The 18101-nt window shown below is 30.8% G+C and overlaps 1 protein-coding gene across 6 annotated transcripts in view; it reads left to right on the forward strand.

Annotated features, from left to right (window-relative positions):
- Window positions 1-582: 582 nt before the first annotated feature.
- The window catches only part of LOC118188712 (galactose-1-phosphate uridylyltransferase-like), a 138409-nt gene continuing 120890 nt past the window's right edge, over window positions 583-18101 (forward strand). For 2 of the 6 annotated variants that reach the window (XR_015040810.1, XM_085815678.1), the window contains exons 1-2: window positions 2341-2704; window positions 14525-14694. Coding sequence is in view for 5 of the 6 variants with exons in the window: in XM_085815678.1 (XP_085671804.1) it covers window positions 2596-2704; window positions 14525-14694 (279 nt within the window). In the remaining variant the exon portion in view is untranslated. Of the gene's footprint in view, window positions 638-1861; window positions 2020-2055; window positions 2081-2340; window positions 2705-14524; window positions 14695-18101 lie in introns of those variants that run through there. The other 4 variants (XM_085815675.1, XM_085815676.1, XM_085815677.1 and 1 more) reach the window with 4 other exon arrangements.

Here is an 18101-nt window from a genome sequence, read left to right on the forward strand (position 1 = left end):
AAAGAAATAAACAGGTTCGTTGTTTATAAATTCAAAGAGTTGTTCTCCATTTGGGTTTGTTTCACGACAGTTCCATTCCTCATGTTTCGCATTAAAATCACCTGCTAATATAACAGGAAGATTTGTGAATAAGATGTCCTTTAATAATTCAGCTTCTAAAGGGTATCTGGGTGGGTTATAGAAGGCTGTGAAATAAGTGTTTCCATAACCTTGAAGAAAAAACGGAGACAGTGACATACTCTTGTCCATTATTTCTGTACTGTTTAATCATGATTGGATTGATAATGATTGGAGAGAGTTCTTTACGTATATCGTGGTAAGACTACTGAGGGAGAAAATTATCACTTATCGTAAACTTTACCACGTGACAAAACAAATGACGCCAGAAAGCTCCTTCTCATGTCTTTATTCTTCTAACCAATAGCATCGAAGCAGCTAACACGGCAGCGGCTACAGCACACCATGTGACTTGATGCGATAATCGCAATCGTTTGGTTTTATCTACGTTCGATACCAAGGAGGTTAGAATAGAAGGAGGGAGGGTTCGCAGTTTCCTCCACTATCGTCGAATGAAACTCCACGGAACAAGCAGCGTCCATGTTTGTTACTTCAAAACATTGCAATACGGCAGTGAAACGTACGTGTTTGTAAGCTGTTCTATGCATGCATTTTCCAGTAAAAATATGTTAAATTTATAATGAAATGCTTCTCTATTGTTAGTTTTTTGTTTTAAAGATATAAAGATGATATCCGTAATTTACTAAGTACAGAAAATCATTAAGAAATATTTCGAAATCTAAATGCATGTGCATAACATTAAAGCCTTTAAAAATTATGATTCTGCATAATTTCAAGAATTTGCTTAGGTTTTATTAGCAACTTCTCGGGTATTATACTTTCCAATTGTTTCTTTAAGAAGTGATATTTCTGATTTATTCGCAATATTATTATAATTTATTAAAGAATCATTTTTACCTGAAATTAATAACAGATAATTATCTAAAAAATGGTAACATGTTGCTTTTTTTTTTAAATGAAAGTTTTAAATCGATTCTTTTCACAACCAATAATCAACTTATATCAACAAGAAAATAAATATTAATAAAATAAAACAGATTTATGTGAATTCAATGATTTCAGTTTATGCGCGTTTCATATTTATGAATCTCAGAGAAATTACCTTGAATTAAGCTGAATTACAGAAATATACCTATATAAATTTTCGATATATCTTTTCACATGTTCAATTGTGTAAATATTTAACTTACATTTATCGCTATACTGCCCAGAAATTTGTAAGCTTATGCAAAAACATTTTAACAACAGAACAGTTTATCTTGATCAAATGCACAAATTATATCCGTAACAGTTCACAAAACTTAAGAATGAATTGTAATTAATACATAAAGAAAAGCGTTGCTTTATTTAACACCTTCACAATTCATAAAAATGGTAACAATTGATTTCTTACTTTTCATGAAAATTATAAAACGAATTATCTAAACGTTCAAATTATACAGTTTAAATCCTAGCATATATCATTGTATGTTAAGGAACGAAGATACCAGCTGTAAGCAAAAACATTAAAATGTATTTAACATGTTTCGATTATTATTAAGTCATTTTTGTCACATCTGGAAAGAAAACAACATGAATTGTGATATTTTTTAACATACTTATAAAATTACATAGAAAAAAAGAAAATCAATACTTACGAATGAACAGTAATCCCAGTAATATTTTTCGAAAATCTATTTGTGCATCCATATGCAATATAAGCTGACAAGCTTCAAAAAGAAAAGGGAAAAAATGTTACAATTACAGACTTCCTTGCGCAAGTCACAGCGATAACAGTAACATGGCCGTCAAGCTTCACCGTTTAAGTTGAACCTTCCCTCCTTCTATTCTAACCTCCTTGTTCGATACCGATTTGGTACTTTTAGACGATGATGCAAAAACTTATAAAAATTACATCTCTAACTACATATTTCTGAATGGCGACTTCATTTATACCTGAAGGTAAATCATGATTTACAGAATTTGAAAGCATTACAGAATTCTCTCCCTGTCATGTTTTTAAGTAATTAGTTTAAAATATTGCGCTTCTGATATGAAACCCTTATTAAAAGTTACAGAATAATCAGTTTTGGTTTTAATATTTTAAAACTGTTAATTGATCAATGCAAGGCTTTTGTAATTTATTTATAACATTAGTGATTTTGAATTATTCAAGGTTGTCATTTTTGATCATAATATCAAATCTTACAATTTCGGTATACATAATGTCCCATAAAGTAAAGTAGTTCGCCCACCAGTGGCCAAGTGGTAAAGTCGCTGAATACTGGTAGTTCAGTCTGGGTCTCGAATCGCAGCGAGCAGATTGTCTGCATCGATGTTTTCGTGTTTTCCTCATGTGTAACGTGTATAAGAACCAGTTTGCCTTAGGAACTCCTCCACGAAGTCTTCCCTTCTCTTAGGCAGATAGCAAGTGCTCTGCCGTAATTAAATAAACCAAACTTATGAAGTAATAGAAAATGACGTGCTAGAACTGCTATCACAATCCAATACATACAGTTATGATAAAATAATGGTGGAATGGAATTAGATAATAGTACAATTTTTTATTTAAAAGAATATTTTATGCTGGATGCTGTTATTTGCGAAAACAGTTGCTCTCAGGTGTTGTTTCATAAATTACAGCTTGGTCAAGTATTATTTTTTCATTTCTTTTTTTCTTTTCTTTTTTTTTTTTTTTTTTTTTTTAAATTTGACTGCTTTACTAAACCTTCATACATTATGTATAACTGAAAATATAAAATGGTCAGAAATTAGAAAGATTAAATTTTAAAATGTATCAAAGATTTCATAAAAGGAAATGTTAATAATATTTTATAAAAGCCCTAAACTTTGTACATTTATTTGATTTCAGTAATTCTGTAAAATGTCATGTTTGTATTTTTATAAAAATGTTTTCATAGGACTCCCCTCCTTTCTCTCAAAATTTGAATCTAGTTGATTTTTTCATGTATTATTATGTAATTCAAGGCTAATGTTATTATGCTAGTAATAAAAGTATTAATTTAAGATTGACAAATAGTAGAATTGTATCCGACACTTTATTTTTTATGTACCAGTAATGCAGTATTTTGTTCTGAGGAACCTTTACATAAAGGTGTGCAGATTATTATAATTTTGCTATTCATTTTTAAAGTTAAAAATTTGACTTATTTCAGTTCAAAATTATGCATTTAAGTCGCATGCATTTTCAGTCTTAATGCATTTAAGTCGTGTTATTCAGAAACAAGCAGTCTATCATAAGAATGTTTGAAGTTATAAATGGTTTAATGTTCAACAGATTGACTATCATGAATTGTGTGAAAACTTTGGTTATTTTATTGCAAAACAGGTAGTTGTTCTATCATTGCACAAGAAACTAATCTAGTAAAAATAAATTATGATCTAGTTATAGCAATATTTCTAGGTTAATGCCGAAATTATTTATAATGTTTCTTCTATAATAATTTATTATGTTTCTGTGTTTCTGAGTCAGTACATCTATCATGGTCACAGTCCTAGTTAATACAGTTTAAAGTCCAGGTACAGTGATTTCTAATAATGCTCATTTTAGAAAGTGTAGAAAGATTTGAGGCCATTCTAAGTCCAGGCTTCTATGTTCAGGCCTGTGGTCCAATGTGGTGCTCAGATTCTTGTTATGATTGAAATACTGAGAATAGTATTCCAATTAAAACTAATTCCAAGAAAATTAATTGGCCTAGATTTTATTTTAGCTGAAGTGCTTTCAGTGACTCAATACTATTATCTTTAGCTGCAAACAAATCAAATACTAGTACCAGAACAGAAGAAGAGAGGAAGAAATTTTAATAATTACTTGTAGCTAACCATGACACATGAATGCAGGAGAAGCTTCTAGTAAAATCTAATCTTTCTCAATTATCACGTGTTTTTAAATTCTCATATGGTATTGAGAGATTATCATGAGACACATGTGAGAGATCTCAAGGTTTGAGATAAATTCAGGTGTTCTTTAACAAGAGTTAGGGCAATGTTCATCCTAATGTTTTATGTTGGAACATAAAAATGTGTTCCACTCGGTTTGAAAGAATTATTCAAGTGCCCGATGTTAATTGTTTTAATAGTGGGTTTTGTGCGAAACGTGTGGGAAGAAAAGGACAAAGGGAGCGGGATGACTAAAACATTAAAAGATTGCAGAAAGTCTTCTTTAGTTGCACCACAGCCTATCACAAGCCAATGCTGTATGAAGAAACTTCCTCCAATAGATTCAGTTAGTCACTATGGTCCGTCAATGATTCATTTTTAGTCTTGAGATCTGCCTTTAAGCAGTCTATCCGTTTTGTGCGAGGTCTTCCTCTTTTCCTGGTACTCTCTGCACTTGCAAAGGTCACCTTTTTAGCAGGATACAAGTTGCCAAATCTAAAAATATGTCCAAGCCACCTGATACAATAAGATTTGACGACTCAGAGAATATTAGGTTGTTTGTGTCTTCCATATATTTCATGGTTAAACAAAATTTTCCATCTATTATTTTCTGTAACTGGGCTGTATATTTTTCTCGATTTTTCTTTCAAAGATTAAGAGTCTTTCTTCATCTGTTTTTGTTAATTGCCAGCATTCAATGCCATACAGTATGAAAGGTCTAATAAGAGTTGTATAAAGATTTATAACATAAAGATAAAAGTAACATAAATATTTATTTTTGTCTTGAAGTTTAATAATTTAGACACTAACAAATTCTTTAAACCATGATAACATCTATTACCTCTAAATAATCTGTTGTCAATTTCAAATTTAATATTGTCATTATTAGAGATGATAGGGCTGATCTTTGGAATATGGTAATAAGTAGTTTAGCGACATTTTGGAGGCGATAAAGGTTACTACCTAGGACTTTGGGAATAATGTGAGTACTCAGATCCGATTACACATTATTTTTTGTGAGGGAAATGAGATATCATGAGATATGTCATGTGACATTAATGGACGAATCACTGTTCTTTAATCGGAAAAGGGGGTAAATTTGTAAAAATATCTGCTGTACAGCATTAGTTTAATTCTATGTTCTGTGAAACAGTGTTGTTTAATATTTGGATCCCATGGCCCTAAATAAAGTAAATCCAAAATTTTTATTGAGTTTATGTGTAATTGAAAAGAATTGCTTAATTGTGGATAAGTATGAATGTCCAACATGTGGGTATGAAATGAGATTGTGTGAAAGGAAGGATATTACAGATAAGTTTGAATGGCGGTGCAAGAAATCTGGTGAAAATGGACATTTTGTGATCCGCCATGCACTCAAGATTCTGTAGAAGATTAGGTGAGTTAGTATTTTTAATTATTTGAGGATATTATTTTTATGCATTGTTCTAAATGTAAGGAGTAAATAAATTAATACGGTATTATTGGAAAATTGTTATTAGCAATGATTTAGTTTAAAGTAATTAGGATTGTAAGCTAATTTTTATTAATTTAATGTATGTGCTTATTTATATTTTAAGTATTGTTTTTTAATTTAATTATATTTTAATTTAATGATCGTGATTTTGAGAGTTATATGTTTGTAGTATTTTGGAATTCGTTTGAGTAGAAGTAAATGTGCATGGAAAGAATTTAAGTATTTGACACTAAGTATTTGTAATCATTTTTAATGTTTCGTTATAAATTCGTTGGTGACGTTTATAATAGATAATTTAGAGGTAAAAGTTTTTGGATATTTTATTTATTTTATACGTGCAAATGTTCATCCTTGGAAAGGGTATATACATTTTCGTGATCAGGTAATTTCATATATTTCAGATCAGGTATTTGTCCTTTTTAACAAATTTAAAGATTCACAAAATTTTCATGCATTTTCGTGAAATTTTTCTAATTTATGAGAAAAAAGCAGTGTACATGGATATAGTGAAGAGTGTGTGCAATGCCACTTTTGTGCAATTTTGGGATGTTTTTTTAAGTAAAAATAAGTCGACATGTATATGGTTTAATTATATTTTAATTAAATGATAGTTATTTTGTGAATTATATGTTTGTAGCAATTTGGTATATGTTTCAAGTGGAAGTAAACGTGCATAGAAATAATTTAAATATTTGAGACTAAGTATTTGTAACCATTTTTAATGTTTTGTTATAGATTCGTTGGTGACATTTATAATAGATAATTTAGAGGTAAAAGTTTTCGGATATTTTATTTATATTATGCGTGGAAATGTTCATCCTTGGATAGGGTATATAATTTTTCATGATCAGGTAATTTCATATATGTGCTTTTTACCGAGTTTAAAGATTCACAAAATTTTCCTGCATTTTCGTGCAAATTTTTGTAATTTATGAGAAAATAGCAGTTTAGATCAAGAGTGTGCACAGTGCGATTTTTATGCAATTCTGGGATGTTTTTTTAAGTAAAAATAAGTCGACGTGTACATGGTTACTGTGTATGTGCGATTTTGAAAAACGCAGCTAGGAGTTTGCGATTCTGCACTTTTTCCCAATTTTGCAGTTAATATTTGTCATGATTAAGCAGTTTTGTTCCATAAAATTTCTAGCATAAGTGTAATTCGGCTAGTAGATTGTTGGAAAAAGTGTTGAGTAAATAAAAAGAAAAGAAGCATGTCTTTACTTCGTGAAGACAAAATGGCGGCAAAAAAAACAAACAAACAGAGGATTGCTGTAGCAAAGTTGGTCGCCAAATTTTTGCCAAAAAATCACCAAGTTACCATAATCCAAAGATCAACCGATGATAGTACCGAGATACGTAAACTGAGAGATGCTCTCGAAAGTGTAAGAATTTATTTGTGATAGGGGATTATGTGCTGTACTAGTTACTGCCGAAAATTTTGTTTTGCACTCATGTTTAGTCCAATGTCTCTGGTTGCAAAAATAAAAGTCTCCTCAACCACCTGTTTACTTCTGCCAATAATATTGATATCATCAGCATATGCCCATTGAATGGGAATATGCTCATTCAGTGTGTAACTGTAGGTACCTCTAGTTAGAATTCTGGTCTATAATAATATATAAACCTATATATATGATTTATAGTTATAATTCTCTAATAGCCTTTTCAAGGGTAATATTAAAAAAACATACATGCAAGGGCATCACCTTGTCTGAACCCTTTTTCAGTATAGAAAAGACATGATTTTAACTCTGCAATTTACTCTCTTTAAAGTCGTTCTAGCTAGATCAGTCAATTCTCTAGGAAGTCTGAATTCCAGCATAGCTTCAAATAGCTTTTCACAGTGTTTGCTATCATAAGCAGCTTTAAAATCTATAAAAGGATGAAAAGCATTAATATTATGTTCAATTATTATTTTTCAAAGTTTGTCTAATGGATTGAAATCCCTATTGGTAGCTACCAATAAATGTAGATGCATACAGTAATAGCCTAATATATAAATTATGGGAGAAGAGTTTAAAATGTCACATTTAAGAGGGTAATACCTTGATAGTTGTTATACAATTTCATTCCGTCTATCTCCTTTTTAAAAAAGGGGACATATTCCCATTCAGTGGGCATCTGCTCCATAGTCGAAACATTAAGTATAACCTCATGAATAGCATCAATCAGTTCAGGTAGGCCAATATTAATAAGTTCTGCCTTAACACCATCTGATCCTACAGCCCTGTTATCATTTAGATTCTCAATAGCTTTCCTTGCTTCACATAAGGATGCTGACATTTTCAATTGATATCGAAGATACTTCATTTATTTTTTATGTTATAAATGCTTTTGAAAAATAAATATTTCATATATTTTTGATATTATAAATGAGTTTTTTAATATTTAACTTGCTTAAGTTAATAAAAACTCATTTAATGTGGACTTCCTAGCAATATTTTGAAATCAGTATTATTCAATAGCACAAATATCACATATAAATTTGTTTTATAATACCCTATGATAGTTTAATGGTAAAATTTCTAACTTTTCCTTGTCGACACTTCTTGTCCATCCAAAATTAGTCAAGTAGTTATGATGAATTTTTATTGTAGGGTTTTATTTACAAGTCTCTATATCCCCTCCAATCCTCTCTTTTTTTTTTCGAATGTTAATATTCTTTTTTAATAGTTTAATGTTAGTTCATGCTATATTACATGGAATAAAGAAATGGAAAAATGAACGATGTAGTTTTTAAAGTTGAAATTCATTTTGAGTTGGTTTCAAATGTTTTTTAACATTCAACAATTACATTTTGTGAGTTAGTAAATATTTTTTTTTTATTTATTTAAGAAGAGCTGCAAAATATGTATATGTTTTTTTAAATGAAATATTAGAGTGTAATTTGTAGTTTTCAGACTTTTAAATTTCAATTTTTTTTAAATTTAAATTTATGAAACTGCCACATCCTATTAAAATTTAATCTATAAAAATATTACTAATTTAGTTTATAAAATTGTTAGTAGCATTTGTAATCTTATAAGATCTTAGTTTTCTCAATTATTTTCTTTCAGTTTGTTTTTTCATCTTTTATTGTCTATAAATTAATAAATGTTCATATATAACAAACGGAACAAAATTTTGGATTATTCTTTTCGTTTGTGAAGTTGGTTGATGAGGATGTCTTGCAGTTATTTTCAATTTTCTGAATTGTTCAGCATTCTGTTATGCAATTGTGTTTTATCGAAGAGTTAAAACACACGAACAAAAGTGAAATCAAAGAAACATATAAAACTCCATTGTCTTCTGAAAATGATTATCAAGACTGAATTTCATATGCTTTATTTTGATGTAGATTTTCTTGCACTTGTTCTTTTTATCTCTGAATTAGAAAAGGCTAAAATTTTGTATGAGGATATTATTCTTTGTAATAGGTTTATCTTATTTATGCTGCATCAAAGTCAGCTGTTACGCATCTAAATTTCAGTTTTTAAAAAATAAAATTATTTTATTATTTGGCAGTTACTAATTATCCGTAATTAAACTTAATAATACAGTACAAAGTCCGTATCCGGACGTCCATTATCCGGAATGATCTATGATCTGGACTTCAAAGCCACAAACTTACGCATTCGCATTTGATGGGTGCATTCGCTACGCACGCGCGTAAAGCCAGTAAAGCGTTTACGGATGCTCGCTTCCGATAGTGAAGAAAGTTACATTGAAAGAAATGTTAAATAAAGTAAACAAATAAATTTTACGCTTTTTTTTTTGTAAATTTTGATACTGTTTAGATCATAATTGCTCTTTATTTCATAAATTACGGTTTCATATTTTTAATTGTATAATTTCTGCATGCCATCTTACCAGATTTAAAATGAGGATCTATAATCCGGAATAACCCCTAATCCGGAATCGCAGAAGTCCTGACGAGTCTGGATTACAGACTTTGTACTGTAGTTAGAAATGCTACTTGATTCTTATTCACTTTATTTTCATCTGTTTATGGCAGATTTCCCATCGACAGCATGTGTACGCAGGCGACTGTTAAAAATGTAACTGAAGATACCTACGCTGATGCTTACTTTGATAGTGCTGCCTTATTTGCTGCCTTCTTGGGAAATAGTATGATGATTTTGATAAGAGAGATAATTACTGTCGGTTAGAGTTGACTTTAGGGTACCCATTGTATTATCGTGAAAATGTTGTTTCATTTATTGCCAAGTTGTTGTCTCATTTATGACAACCTGAGTAGTTGAATGCTATGGAAACCCTATTATGACGTAATTGGTTGCGGTGAATTTGAACCATGGGGAAAACTTTGGAAAGTGTGTGTTGGATTTTGGGTAAGGGCTTTTGGGTGATGGATTAGTATGTTGTTTACACAATAAATTGGCTGAATGTGGTAAGATTAATTTGAAGTTTCTGTAGGATTTGGAACGAAAGGGAAAAAAGCATTAATTGACTGGTGTATAAATGAAGGTTTACTTAGTAGCCATTATTAAGTATCCTGTTTGGAGGAAAGAAATGCGTATGGTCGAACATCGGATATTTTCGAATGGAGGATATTTTTTGCTCTTATTTTTGTGAATTTATTTGGTGACACCAGTATACGGATTCTAGTTCAGATAATTTTGGGAAGCGTTTGGATGCTGTTAAGGAATTGTGTTTGACTGAAGACGCGTAAATTTGTAAATAAGGTAAGTGGATATTTCCTTCGTGTAGTGCTAAGATGAATTTCCGGTTGATCTTTACATTATGGTAACTTGGCGATTTTTTGGCGAAAATTTGGCGACCAACTCTCCTACAGCAACCCTCTATTTTTTTTTTCCCCGCCGCCATTTTGTCTTCACGAAGTAAAGACATGTTTTTTTTCTTTTTATCTACTGAACACTTCTTCCAACAATCTACTAGCCGAATTACACTTATGCTAGAAATTTTATCTAACAAAACTGCTTAATCATGACAAATATTAACTGCAAAATTGGGAAAAAGTGCAGAATCGCAAACTCCTAGCTGCGTTTTTCAAAATCGCACATACACAGTAACCATGTACATGTCGACTTATTTTTACTTAAAAAAACATCCCAGAATTACAAAAAAAATGGCATTGCGCACACTCTTCACTATATCCATGTACACTGCTTTTTTCTCATAAATTAGAAAAATTTCACGAAAATACATGACAATTTTCTGACTCTTTAAACCCGGTAAAAAGAACATATATGAAATTACCTGATCGCGAAAAAGTATATACCCTTTCCAAATATGAACATTTCCACATATAAAATAAATAAAATATCCAAAAACTTTTACATCTAAATCATCTATTATATTATAAACGTCACCAACGAATTCATACCGCAAGCATTACAAATACTTAGTGTCAAATATTTAAATTATTTCCATGCACGTTTACTTCAACTAAAACGTATACCAAATTCCTACAAACATAAAATTCACAAAATAACTATCATTTAATTAAAATATCACTAAACCATGTACACGTCGACTTATTTTTACTTAAAAAAAAATCCCAGAATTGCACAAAAATGGCATTGCGCACACTCTTCACCATATCCATGTACACTCCTTTTTTCTCATAAATTAGAAAAATTTCACGAAAATGCATAACAATTTTCTGAATCTTTAAACCCATTAAAAAGAACATATATGAAATTACCTAATAACGAAAAAGTATATACCCTTTCCAAATATGAACATTTCCACGTATAAATTAAATAAAATATCCAAAAACTTTTACCTCTAAATTATCTATTATAATATAAATGTCACCAACGAATTCATTCCGCAAACATTACAAATACTTAGTGTCAAATATTTAAATTATTTCCATGCACATTTACTTCTACTCAAACGAATTCCAAAATACTACAAACATATAACTCTCAAAATCACGATCATTAAATTAAAATATAATTAAATTAAAAAACACTACTTAAAATATAAATAAGCACATACATTAAATTAATAAAAATTAGCTTACAATCCTAATTACTTTAAACTAAATCATTGCTAATAACAATTTTCCAATAATACCGTATTAATTTATTTACTCCTTACATTTAGAACAATGCATAAAAATAATATCCTCAAATAATTAAAAATACTAACTTACCTAATCTTCTTCAGAATCTTGATTACGTGTCCGATAAACTTTTCTTATTCATGTTTCAGGATCTTTAAAATCATACTTATAGTTCACAGCAAGGTACCAAGTAAAATAAATAACTTAATAAAACATCTTTACTTCTCTCTCGCACAACCTTAAAGAAACACTTATTACTACCCCTTTCAATCCCACTAAATACCCATTTCGAATTCACTTTAGTTAGGGCCATGGGATCCAAAAATTAACGAACACTGTTTCACACAACACAGAATACACCCAAATACAAAATTTCCAGATTTTTTCCCGATTTTCCCCCTTTTCCGATTAAAGAACCGTAATTCGTCCATTAATATCACATGACATATCCCATGATCTCTCATTTCCCCCACACAAAATAATGCGTAATCGGAACTGAGTACTGCTCACATTATTACCAAAGTGCCAGGTAGTAACCTTTATCGCCTCCAAAATGTCGCCAAACTACCAGTTACCATATTCTAAAGATCAGCCGAATTTCCTTTTTTTGTGTTATTTCATTGTTTGATTTAAAATGTAGTTTGTTTAGATTACATATTTTTTTTGTTGGCTGCTCCTTTGACTCTTTAAGTGAATATAGTTCGATGCATACACGGACAAAATCAAGGGAGTGCGCAAAGCCTAGCTTGTGAAAATCTCTGATTTTTTTTAAGTGAAAATAGGTTGATGTGTACATGGATAAAGTCCAGAGAGTGCGCAATGCAATTTTTGTGCAATTCTGAGATTTTTTTTAAAGTGAAAATAGGTCGATGTGTACATGGATACCGTGGGTGTGCAATCCTTTTTGTTGTTATTTTGGCTTTGTGTAGTGCCAATTTTTGCCCCAAAAATCTCCGCTACACAAGCCAAAATAACAAGTCAAAGAATTGGTCAAACTCGGTATCCATGTACCGGCCAAAAATCACCAAGTTTCGCCAAGGGGCACTCTTAAATATACTTTTACCTTACTGTCTTGTTTGCATTTGATAAAATTAAAACTAACCTTAGGTGCAGCATCATAATATTGGTCGGACAAAAATATGGAAACACCTCGTAAAATGCATGTTAGAATTGAAATGTGTATTCTTGTAAAAGCTGTTGGTGGCACTGATGTGTTTGCTCACTAACGCCATTTATACAACATCCTCAATATATTGCAAGTGTCATTCATTACCGAGACCATGTTCTGTGCAGTTGTGAGTGCACCATGTGAGAGTTAAATGAATTCTAATGTTGTCAAATTGTTGGAGCTTGTATGGTTTGTGCTTTCATAACCAAGGTAGCTGAAGCGTTTGGTTTTTCAAAAGGTATAATATAAAAGATTTTTAAGTCATACAAGAAAACAGAAAAAACTGCATCCATTAAATCATAGCATGAGCGAAAATGTGTGTTGAGTGATCATGACAAACAATCATTGAAGAGGATTATGACAAAAAGTAAGAGGACTACAGCTTGAAAAGTGACTGCTGAACTGAATATTGCATTCACAAATCCTGCAGCATCAAAACAGTGTGAAGGGAGCTCCACAAGCAGGGCATTTTTTGGCAAGCCACAATTTAAAAGCCACTTATGAGGGATCAAAATGCCTGTAAGAGGAGAAAGTGGTGCCAAAGTCATAAAACCTGGACTGTAGAGCAATGGAGGACTGACATTTGCATCCCAATTATATAATATAGACTGCTTATTGCCGAGAGTTAAACATGGCGGGGTTTGGTCATGGTTTGGCAGCCTATCGTGAGATTCCATGCGACCCATAATTTCTGTGCAAGGTCACATTACTGCCAAGGATTATGGGACCATTCTGGCTGATCATGCCCATCTCATGGTACAAATTTTGTTCCCCCAATGGCGATGCCATATTCCAAGACGACAGAGTTCCTGTTCACTAAGCTCACACATCGTTTAAGACTGGTTTTTTTTAGCATGAGGGTGAACTTTCATATCTACCATGACCACCACAGTCAGCAGATATCAATATTATTGAACCTTTGTGGGCTATTTTGGAGAGACATGTGCGTGAGTGTTATCCACCGCCGTTCATTGTTAACTGAACTTGCCAACATATTACAGGAAGAATGGTAAAAAATTCCATTGCAAAGTATACAAGACCTCTGTTTATCCATTCTGAGAAGCTTTTTGAATGCCAGCAGTTTTCGTATACTGTATTAATCACATCAGTATGTTTTTAATTTGGTGTTTCCATATTTTTGTCCAGCCTCTGTATTTTTATAGATTCTTAGGCTGCAATTACTAGCCCCGATTTTAATGCTAATACTTTGATCTATTTTTGTAACATGACATTAAATCCTCTCAAGATATATGAACAAAATATTATTGTAGATTTTGAACCCCTGTAACATCTGTTAAAATAAATCTGGCTAAATCCACCCTTACCACTATCATACATCAAGTAGATTATTTTCTCTAAAATCAAAGAAAATAGGTAATCAGTGCATAAGGATTCAACTACATTTAAGACCTGATACATATGGACAAAAATAGATGTATCCCAGTTCTTTTCCTAGGGATTGTTTTTTAGATTAATGACTGGGTGTGACTATTTGTAATGACATTTAAGTCATTCAGGAGTGAAAGAAATTTCTATTTGTTCCTCATATCAGCAGGAGAATATGGTCAAATCCTCCTTGAGGATTTCTTTAAAGCTTTTAATACCATTTTGTTTATAACTCCTCAGAAACTAATGTTGATATCAGTCACTTATTTTATTCTTTTGACATTCTGTTGGGTAGCTTGTTGATAACAGCAAAAATATGAGTGACATGCATACAGAAAAAGCTTTCTTCAGGAATATCATACTTAGAATGAAAATGGGTAAAACAAAATTAAACTCTTTTCCATTATAGATTTAAAAACATGATTTTGCAACTAAATGTTGCAGTTTTATAATTTTTCAATAAAATTCAATTTAGTATACAATTGTATAATTTTTCTTACATTTACAGAACATCAGCATGTGAGATATAGTCCATTAAGTGATAAATGGATTATTGTTTCACCTTTGAGAGCTAGAAGGCCATGGAAAGGGCAGTTAGAAAAAGTACCAGAGAAAGAGGTTCCACCTCATGATTTGAATAACCCGCTTTGTCCTGGAGCTACAAGAGCTCATGGAGAAGTAATTTGTTTATATATATTTTATCAAGTGGTACAAAAAAGTGTATGATATACAGTACCTGCTGGTTATTAAAATCACTTCTGTTCCAAATGTATGAGTTTATTAAGCAGCTGAGTTTAATGAACAGTGGTTTCTGTACTGTTAATCGTGATATCACTTTAAAACTTTTCGAATAAGATAATAATTAACTATGAATTCAGTAACTAATCCTAAAATAATAAGTTAAAATTAATGCTAAAATTAAACTATTAATGCAAATTTGAAATTAAATTAAAAAATAAAATTAATGCTAAAATTAAACTATTAATGCAAATTTGAAATTAAATTAAAAAAATGTTTTACAAAAATATAGTTGTATTTTTGATGAAATTTTATCTTTTATAAACAACTATTCTGTCTGTTTTTGTTTCATATTATTCAGCAATAGTTTTTCAGTTGTATTATCTATTTCATAAAACTGATAGTAAGCTTTTTTGATTAATTCTTAGAATTTGCAGTGCTTTTCTACATTCAATTTTTGTTGGTATATCATCACTTTTTCTTGTATCATTTTCGTGTTAGTTTCTGCAGTTCTTTTCACACTTTTATAATCAATTTTTATTCATGTTGTCTCAATATTGTTGTTTCATTTTTAAAATGTGTTTCATTTTTAAAATGTGAACTGATGTTCATTTTAAAAATGAATATTCATAACTTCCCACATTGATGTCTGAAACAATATCTGTAGTTTGAAATTCCTCTGACTTCACCTGAATAAATGTACGAAAGCACATAAATTTTCAAAAATAGTTTTTAATTGATTTTATGTAAACCAGTTATAATATGCATGTCTTCTAGCAGAGATATCGACTGAATTTTCTCCTTTGAAGTGCTTGCATTTTCTCGAAATTCAGTTCTGTTTATCATTTTCTGAATATCTTTTCTGTAATGACATTTGAAAACTTTTTTTGGTATAATAGTTGAGTGTTAGAAGTTGCATTTGCATGAGAAACTATTTTCTTTTTCCATGGCACAGTTATCTAACTAGTTAAGCCATTTTTTTTTCATTTTTCCACTAGCTATCCCATTTCAAAACAAAATCAGTAAAAATACTATTTGTCATCCATGAGTTCTGGTTGCTATGGTAAGTTCTTGACTTCTTTCAAACATTTATTTATTTATTTATTTATTTATTTTTTGCTTTTGTCAATAATCATTGTGGTTTTCTTAATTTTTGGGTCCACACTGCATATTATTCACACAGTAACTCATTCCTTCAGTTTCTTAAACCGGCTTTTCACTTTTAAATAATGTGTGCTCTGGTAATGTTATTTAGCACAATCCAGCTTTGTCTGTATTAAAAAATTCTTGTGACGTGTAATCATTTAGCAGCCCAAGTGAACAAATTTTTCTCCAATCATTAGTTGCATGTTGATCAGCTTCTTCCTTCTCTCTCTCATTTACAGTTATAATCTCTCTCGATCTAATCTATCTCTAGGATTATTTTTATTGACTTCAAAATTCTGCCTCTTAAATCCAATGAGGATAAAGAACTCTGGAAGTAGTGTCTTGCAAGGACTGGGGAAGGAAAACTTTGCCCAAATCCATTTTGTTGAAGCACTACATATCTGAAGATAAAGCCACAGTACCTGAAATGGAAGAACTTTGAAAAGCTTTAAGAAATGCGACCAAGATATTCTGACACTGAAAAATCAGTTTTTGCCCGAGTTTTATAAGCAGCAGAGATGATAATAAATAGCGATTTCTTTATTGATTAGTACATATTTGCTTTGGTTCCTTTTGAATGTAGCAGCTAATTAAGCAGCTAATTTTATTAATCGAGTTTAATAAGCAGTGGGAACTGTAGCTATATTGTATATGTACATTACATTTCCATATAAAATAGGATTTTTAAGAAAATGTTTTGTAAAATTTTGACTTATTAACTCTAATACACTGTATGAAATATTTTTTTTCAAAATGAACGCAACAAAGTCTCATGAATAAAATCACTGTGTAAAATTTTATAATTAATTCCCATAACACATAATTAAGGAGTTGACTATATCACTGCCAGACAAAGATATTTTTGCTGCTAACCCTGGAAATAGATACTTGTATCATTTAATATGATCTTAGAACTAAAACACTTTTTTAAAATTAACTCTGTATAAAGGTGTATTAAGCCTATACTTAAGGCAGCCACCTTTTAATGTGGCACTGAACTACACAAGAAGCTTCTTGGGGTGACAGAAGTGATAGAATGCCAAATAAAGGAAAATATTATTTTGTTATTTGTCAAAGATGCCTTCTGCTAGAATTCTAAAATATATTTTCATCCATCATTGATTTACCTTTCTGGAATGGTGCCCATCCTGAATAGGTGTCTTTGTGTGGAGCACAGCTTTCAACCTTCAAGAATAGCCCCATTTGCAAATGTTAGCAATATGAGAAGCAAACAACCAGTTATGCTGTAAATCAAGGTACAGATCATGCAAAATTTCATGGAACTCCTAATGCTGCTGAAAGCAGTACATGTGTCATATCTAAAATTAAGACCTTCTTGTAGACAGCAAAAGTGTCTAACTCATCATTAAATAGCTACTTTGTTATTACAACCTGATCTAGCTTTCCTGTTTTTAATTGTCTAACATATGTAATTTTGTACATGGATTTGTAATATTTATCAAATAATAAGATTGAAGCTATAAATTTTCTTCAGAATTATGGAATATTGTTGAAAAATCAAGACTGTTCCAGTTTCCATGTGAAAATTCCATACAGTGATGTTTAAAATGCACCATTTAAAATATCTGAACCAGCTTAAGTAGATATTTTGTATAATTTGACTACATTACTTGAAATTGAATTTCAGCTTATATTATTTTAAATATCTGTAAGAAGTGGAGTTTTGTTTATATACACAATTGGGGCCTTCTTTTTAAAGATTTAATGAAAAGGTTATTTTAACCTTTGTAAGACTTGGTCATTTTAATTCAGACATGAGTACTAACTTGCTTGTCAATCTAGTAGTGTCGGAAGGACATTTAAGTTTCTACACTAGTAAAACCTTACAATTTAACATGTAAAAAGTAATACAGTATTTTCTTAGCATTACTCTTTGATTCCTAGTTATTTCTAAAATATCTCTATTAGTTTGTTTAGGTCAGTTTTAAAATAAAATTTCTAAAATAAACTTGATGTAAATGTTACTACTTCTTCTTATTTCTTGTGATTCAATTCATTTTTAATTTTGGCTCTACTCTTATAAGTGCCCTGAGACCACCAAATGTGGCTATATGTGTTCTGCGCTGGTTTCTGGCACGATTGCATGTTGTATGGTAACCCATTTGATGTTACTCCTTTGGTGGATTGGTTTAATTGCTTGTTGGTTCATGTCATGCGTGTTTTGAAATGGCCTATGTTGC

This window comes from Stegodyphus dumicola, chromosome 4, assembly GCF_044657685.1.
Source record: "Stegodyphus dumicola isolate Sdum_Otavi_A_Nest chromosome 4, ASM4465768v1".
NCBI lineage: Eukaryota > Metazoa > Arthropoda > Arachnida > Araneae > Eresidae > Stegodyphus > Stegodyphus dumicola.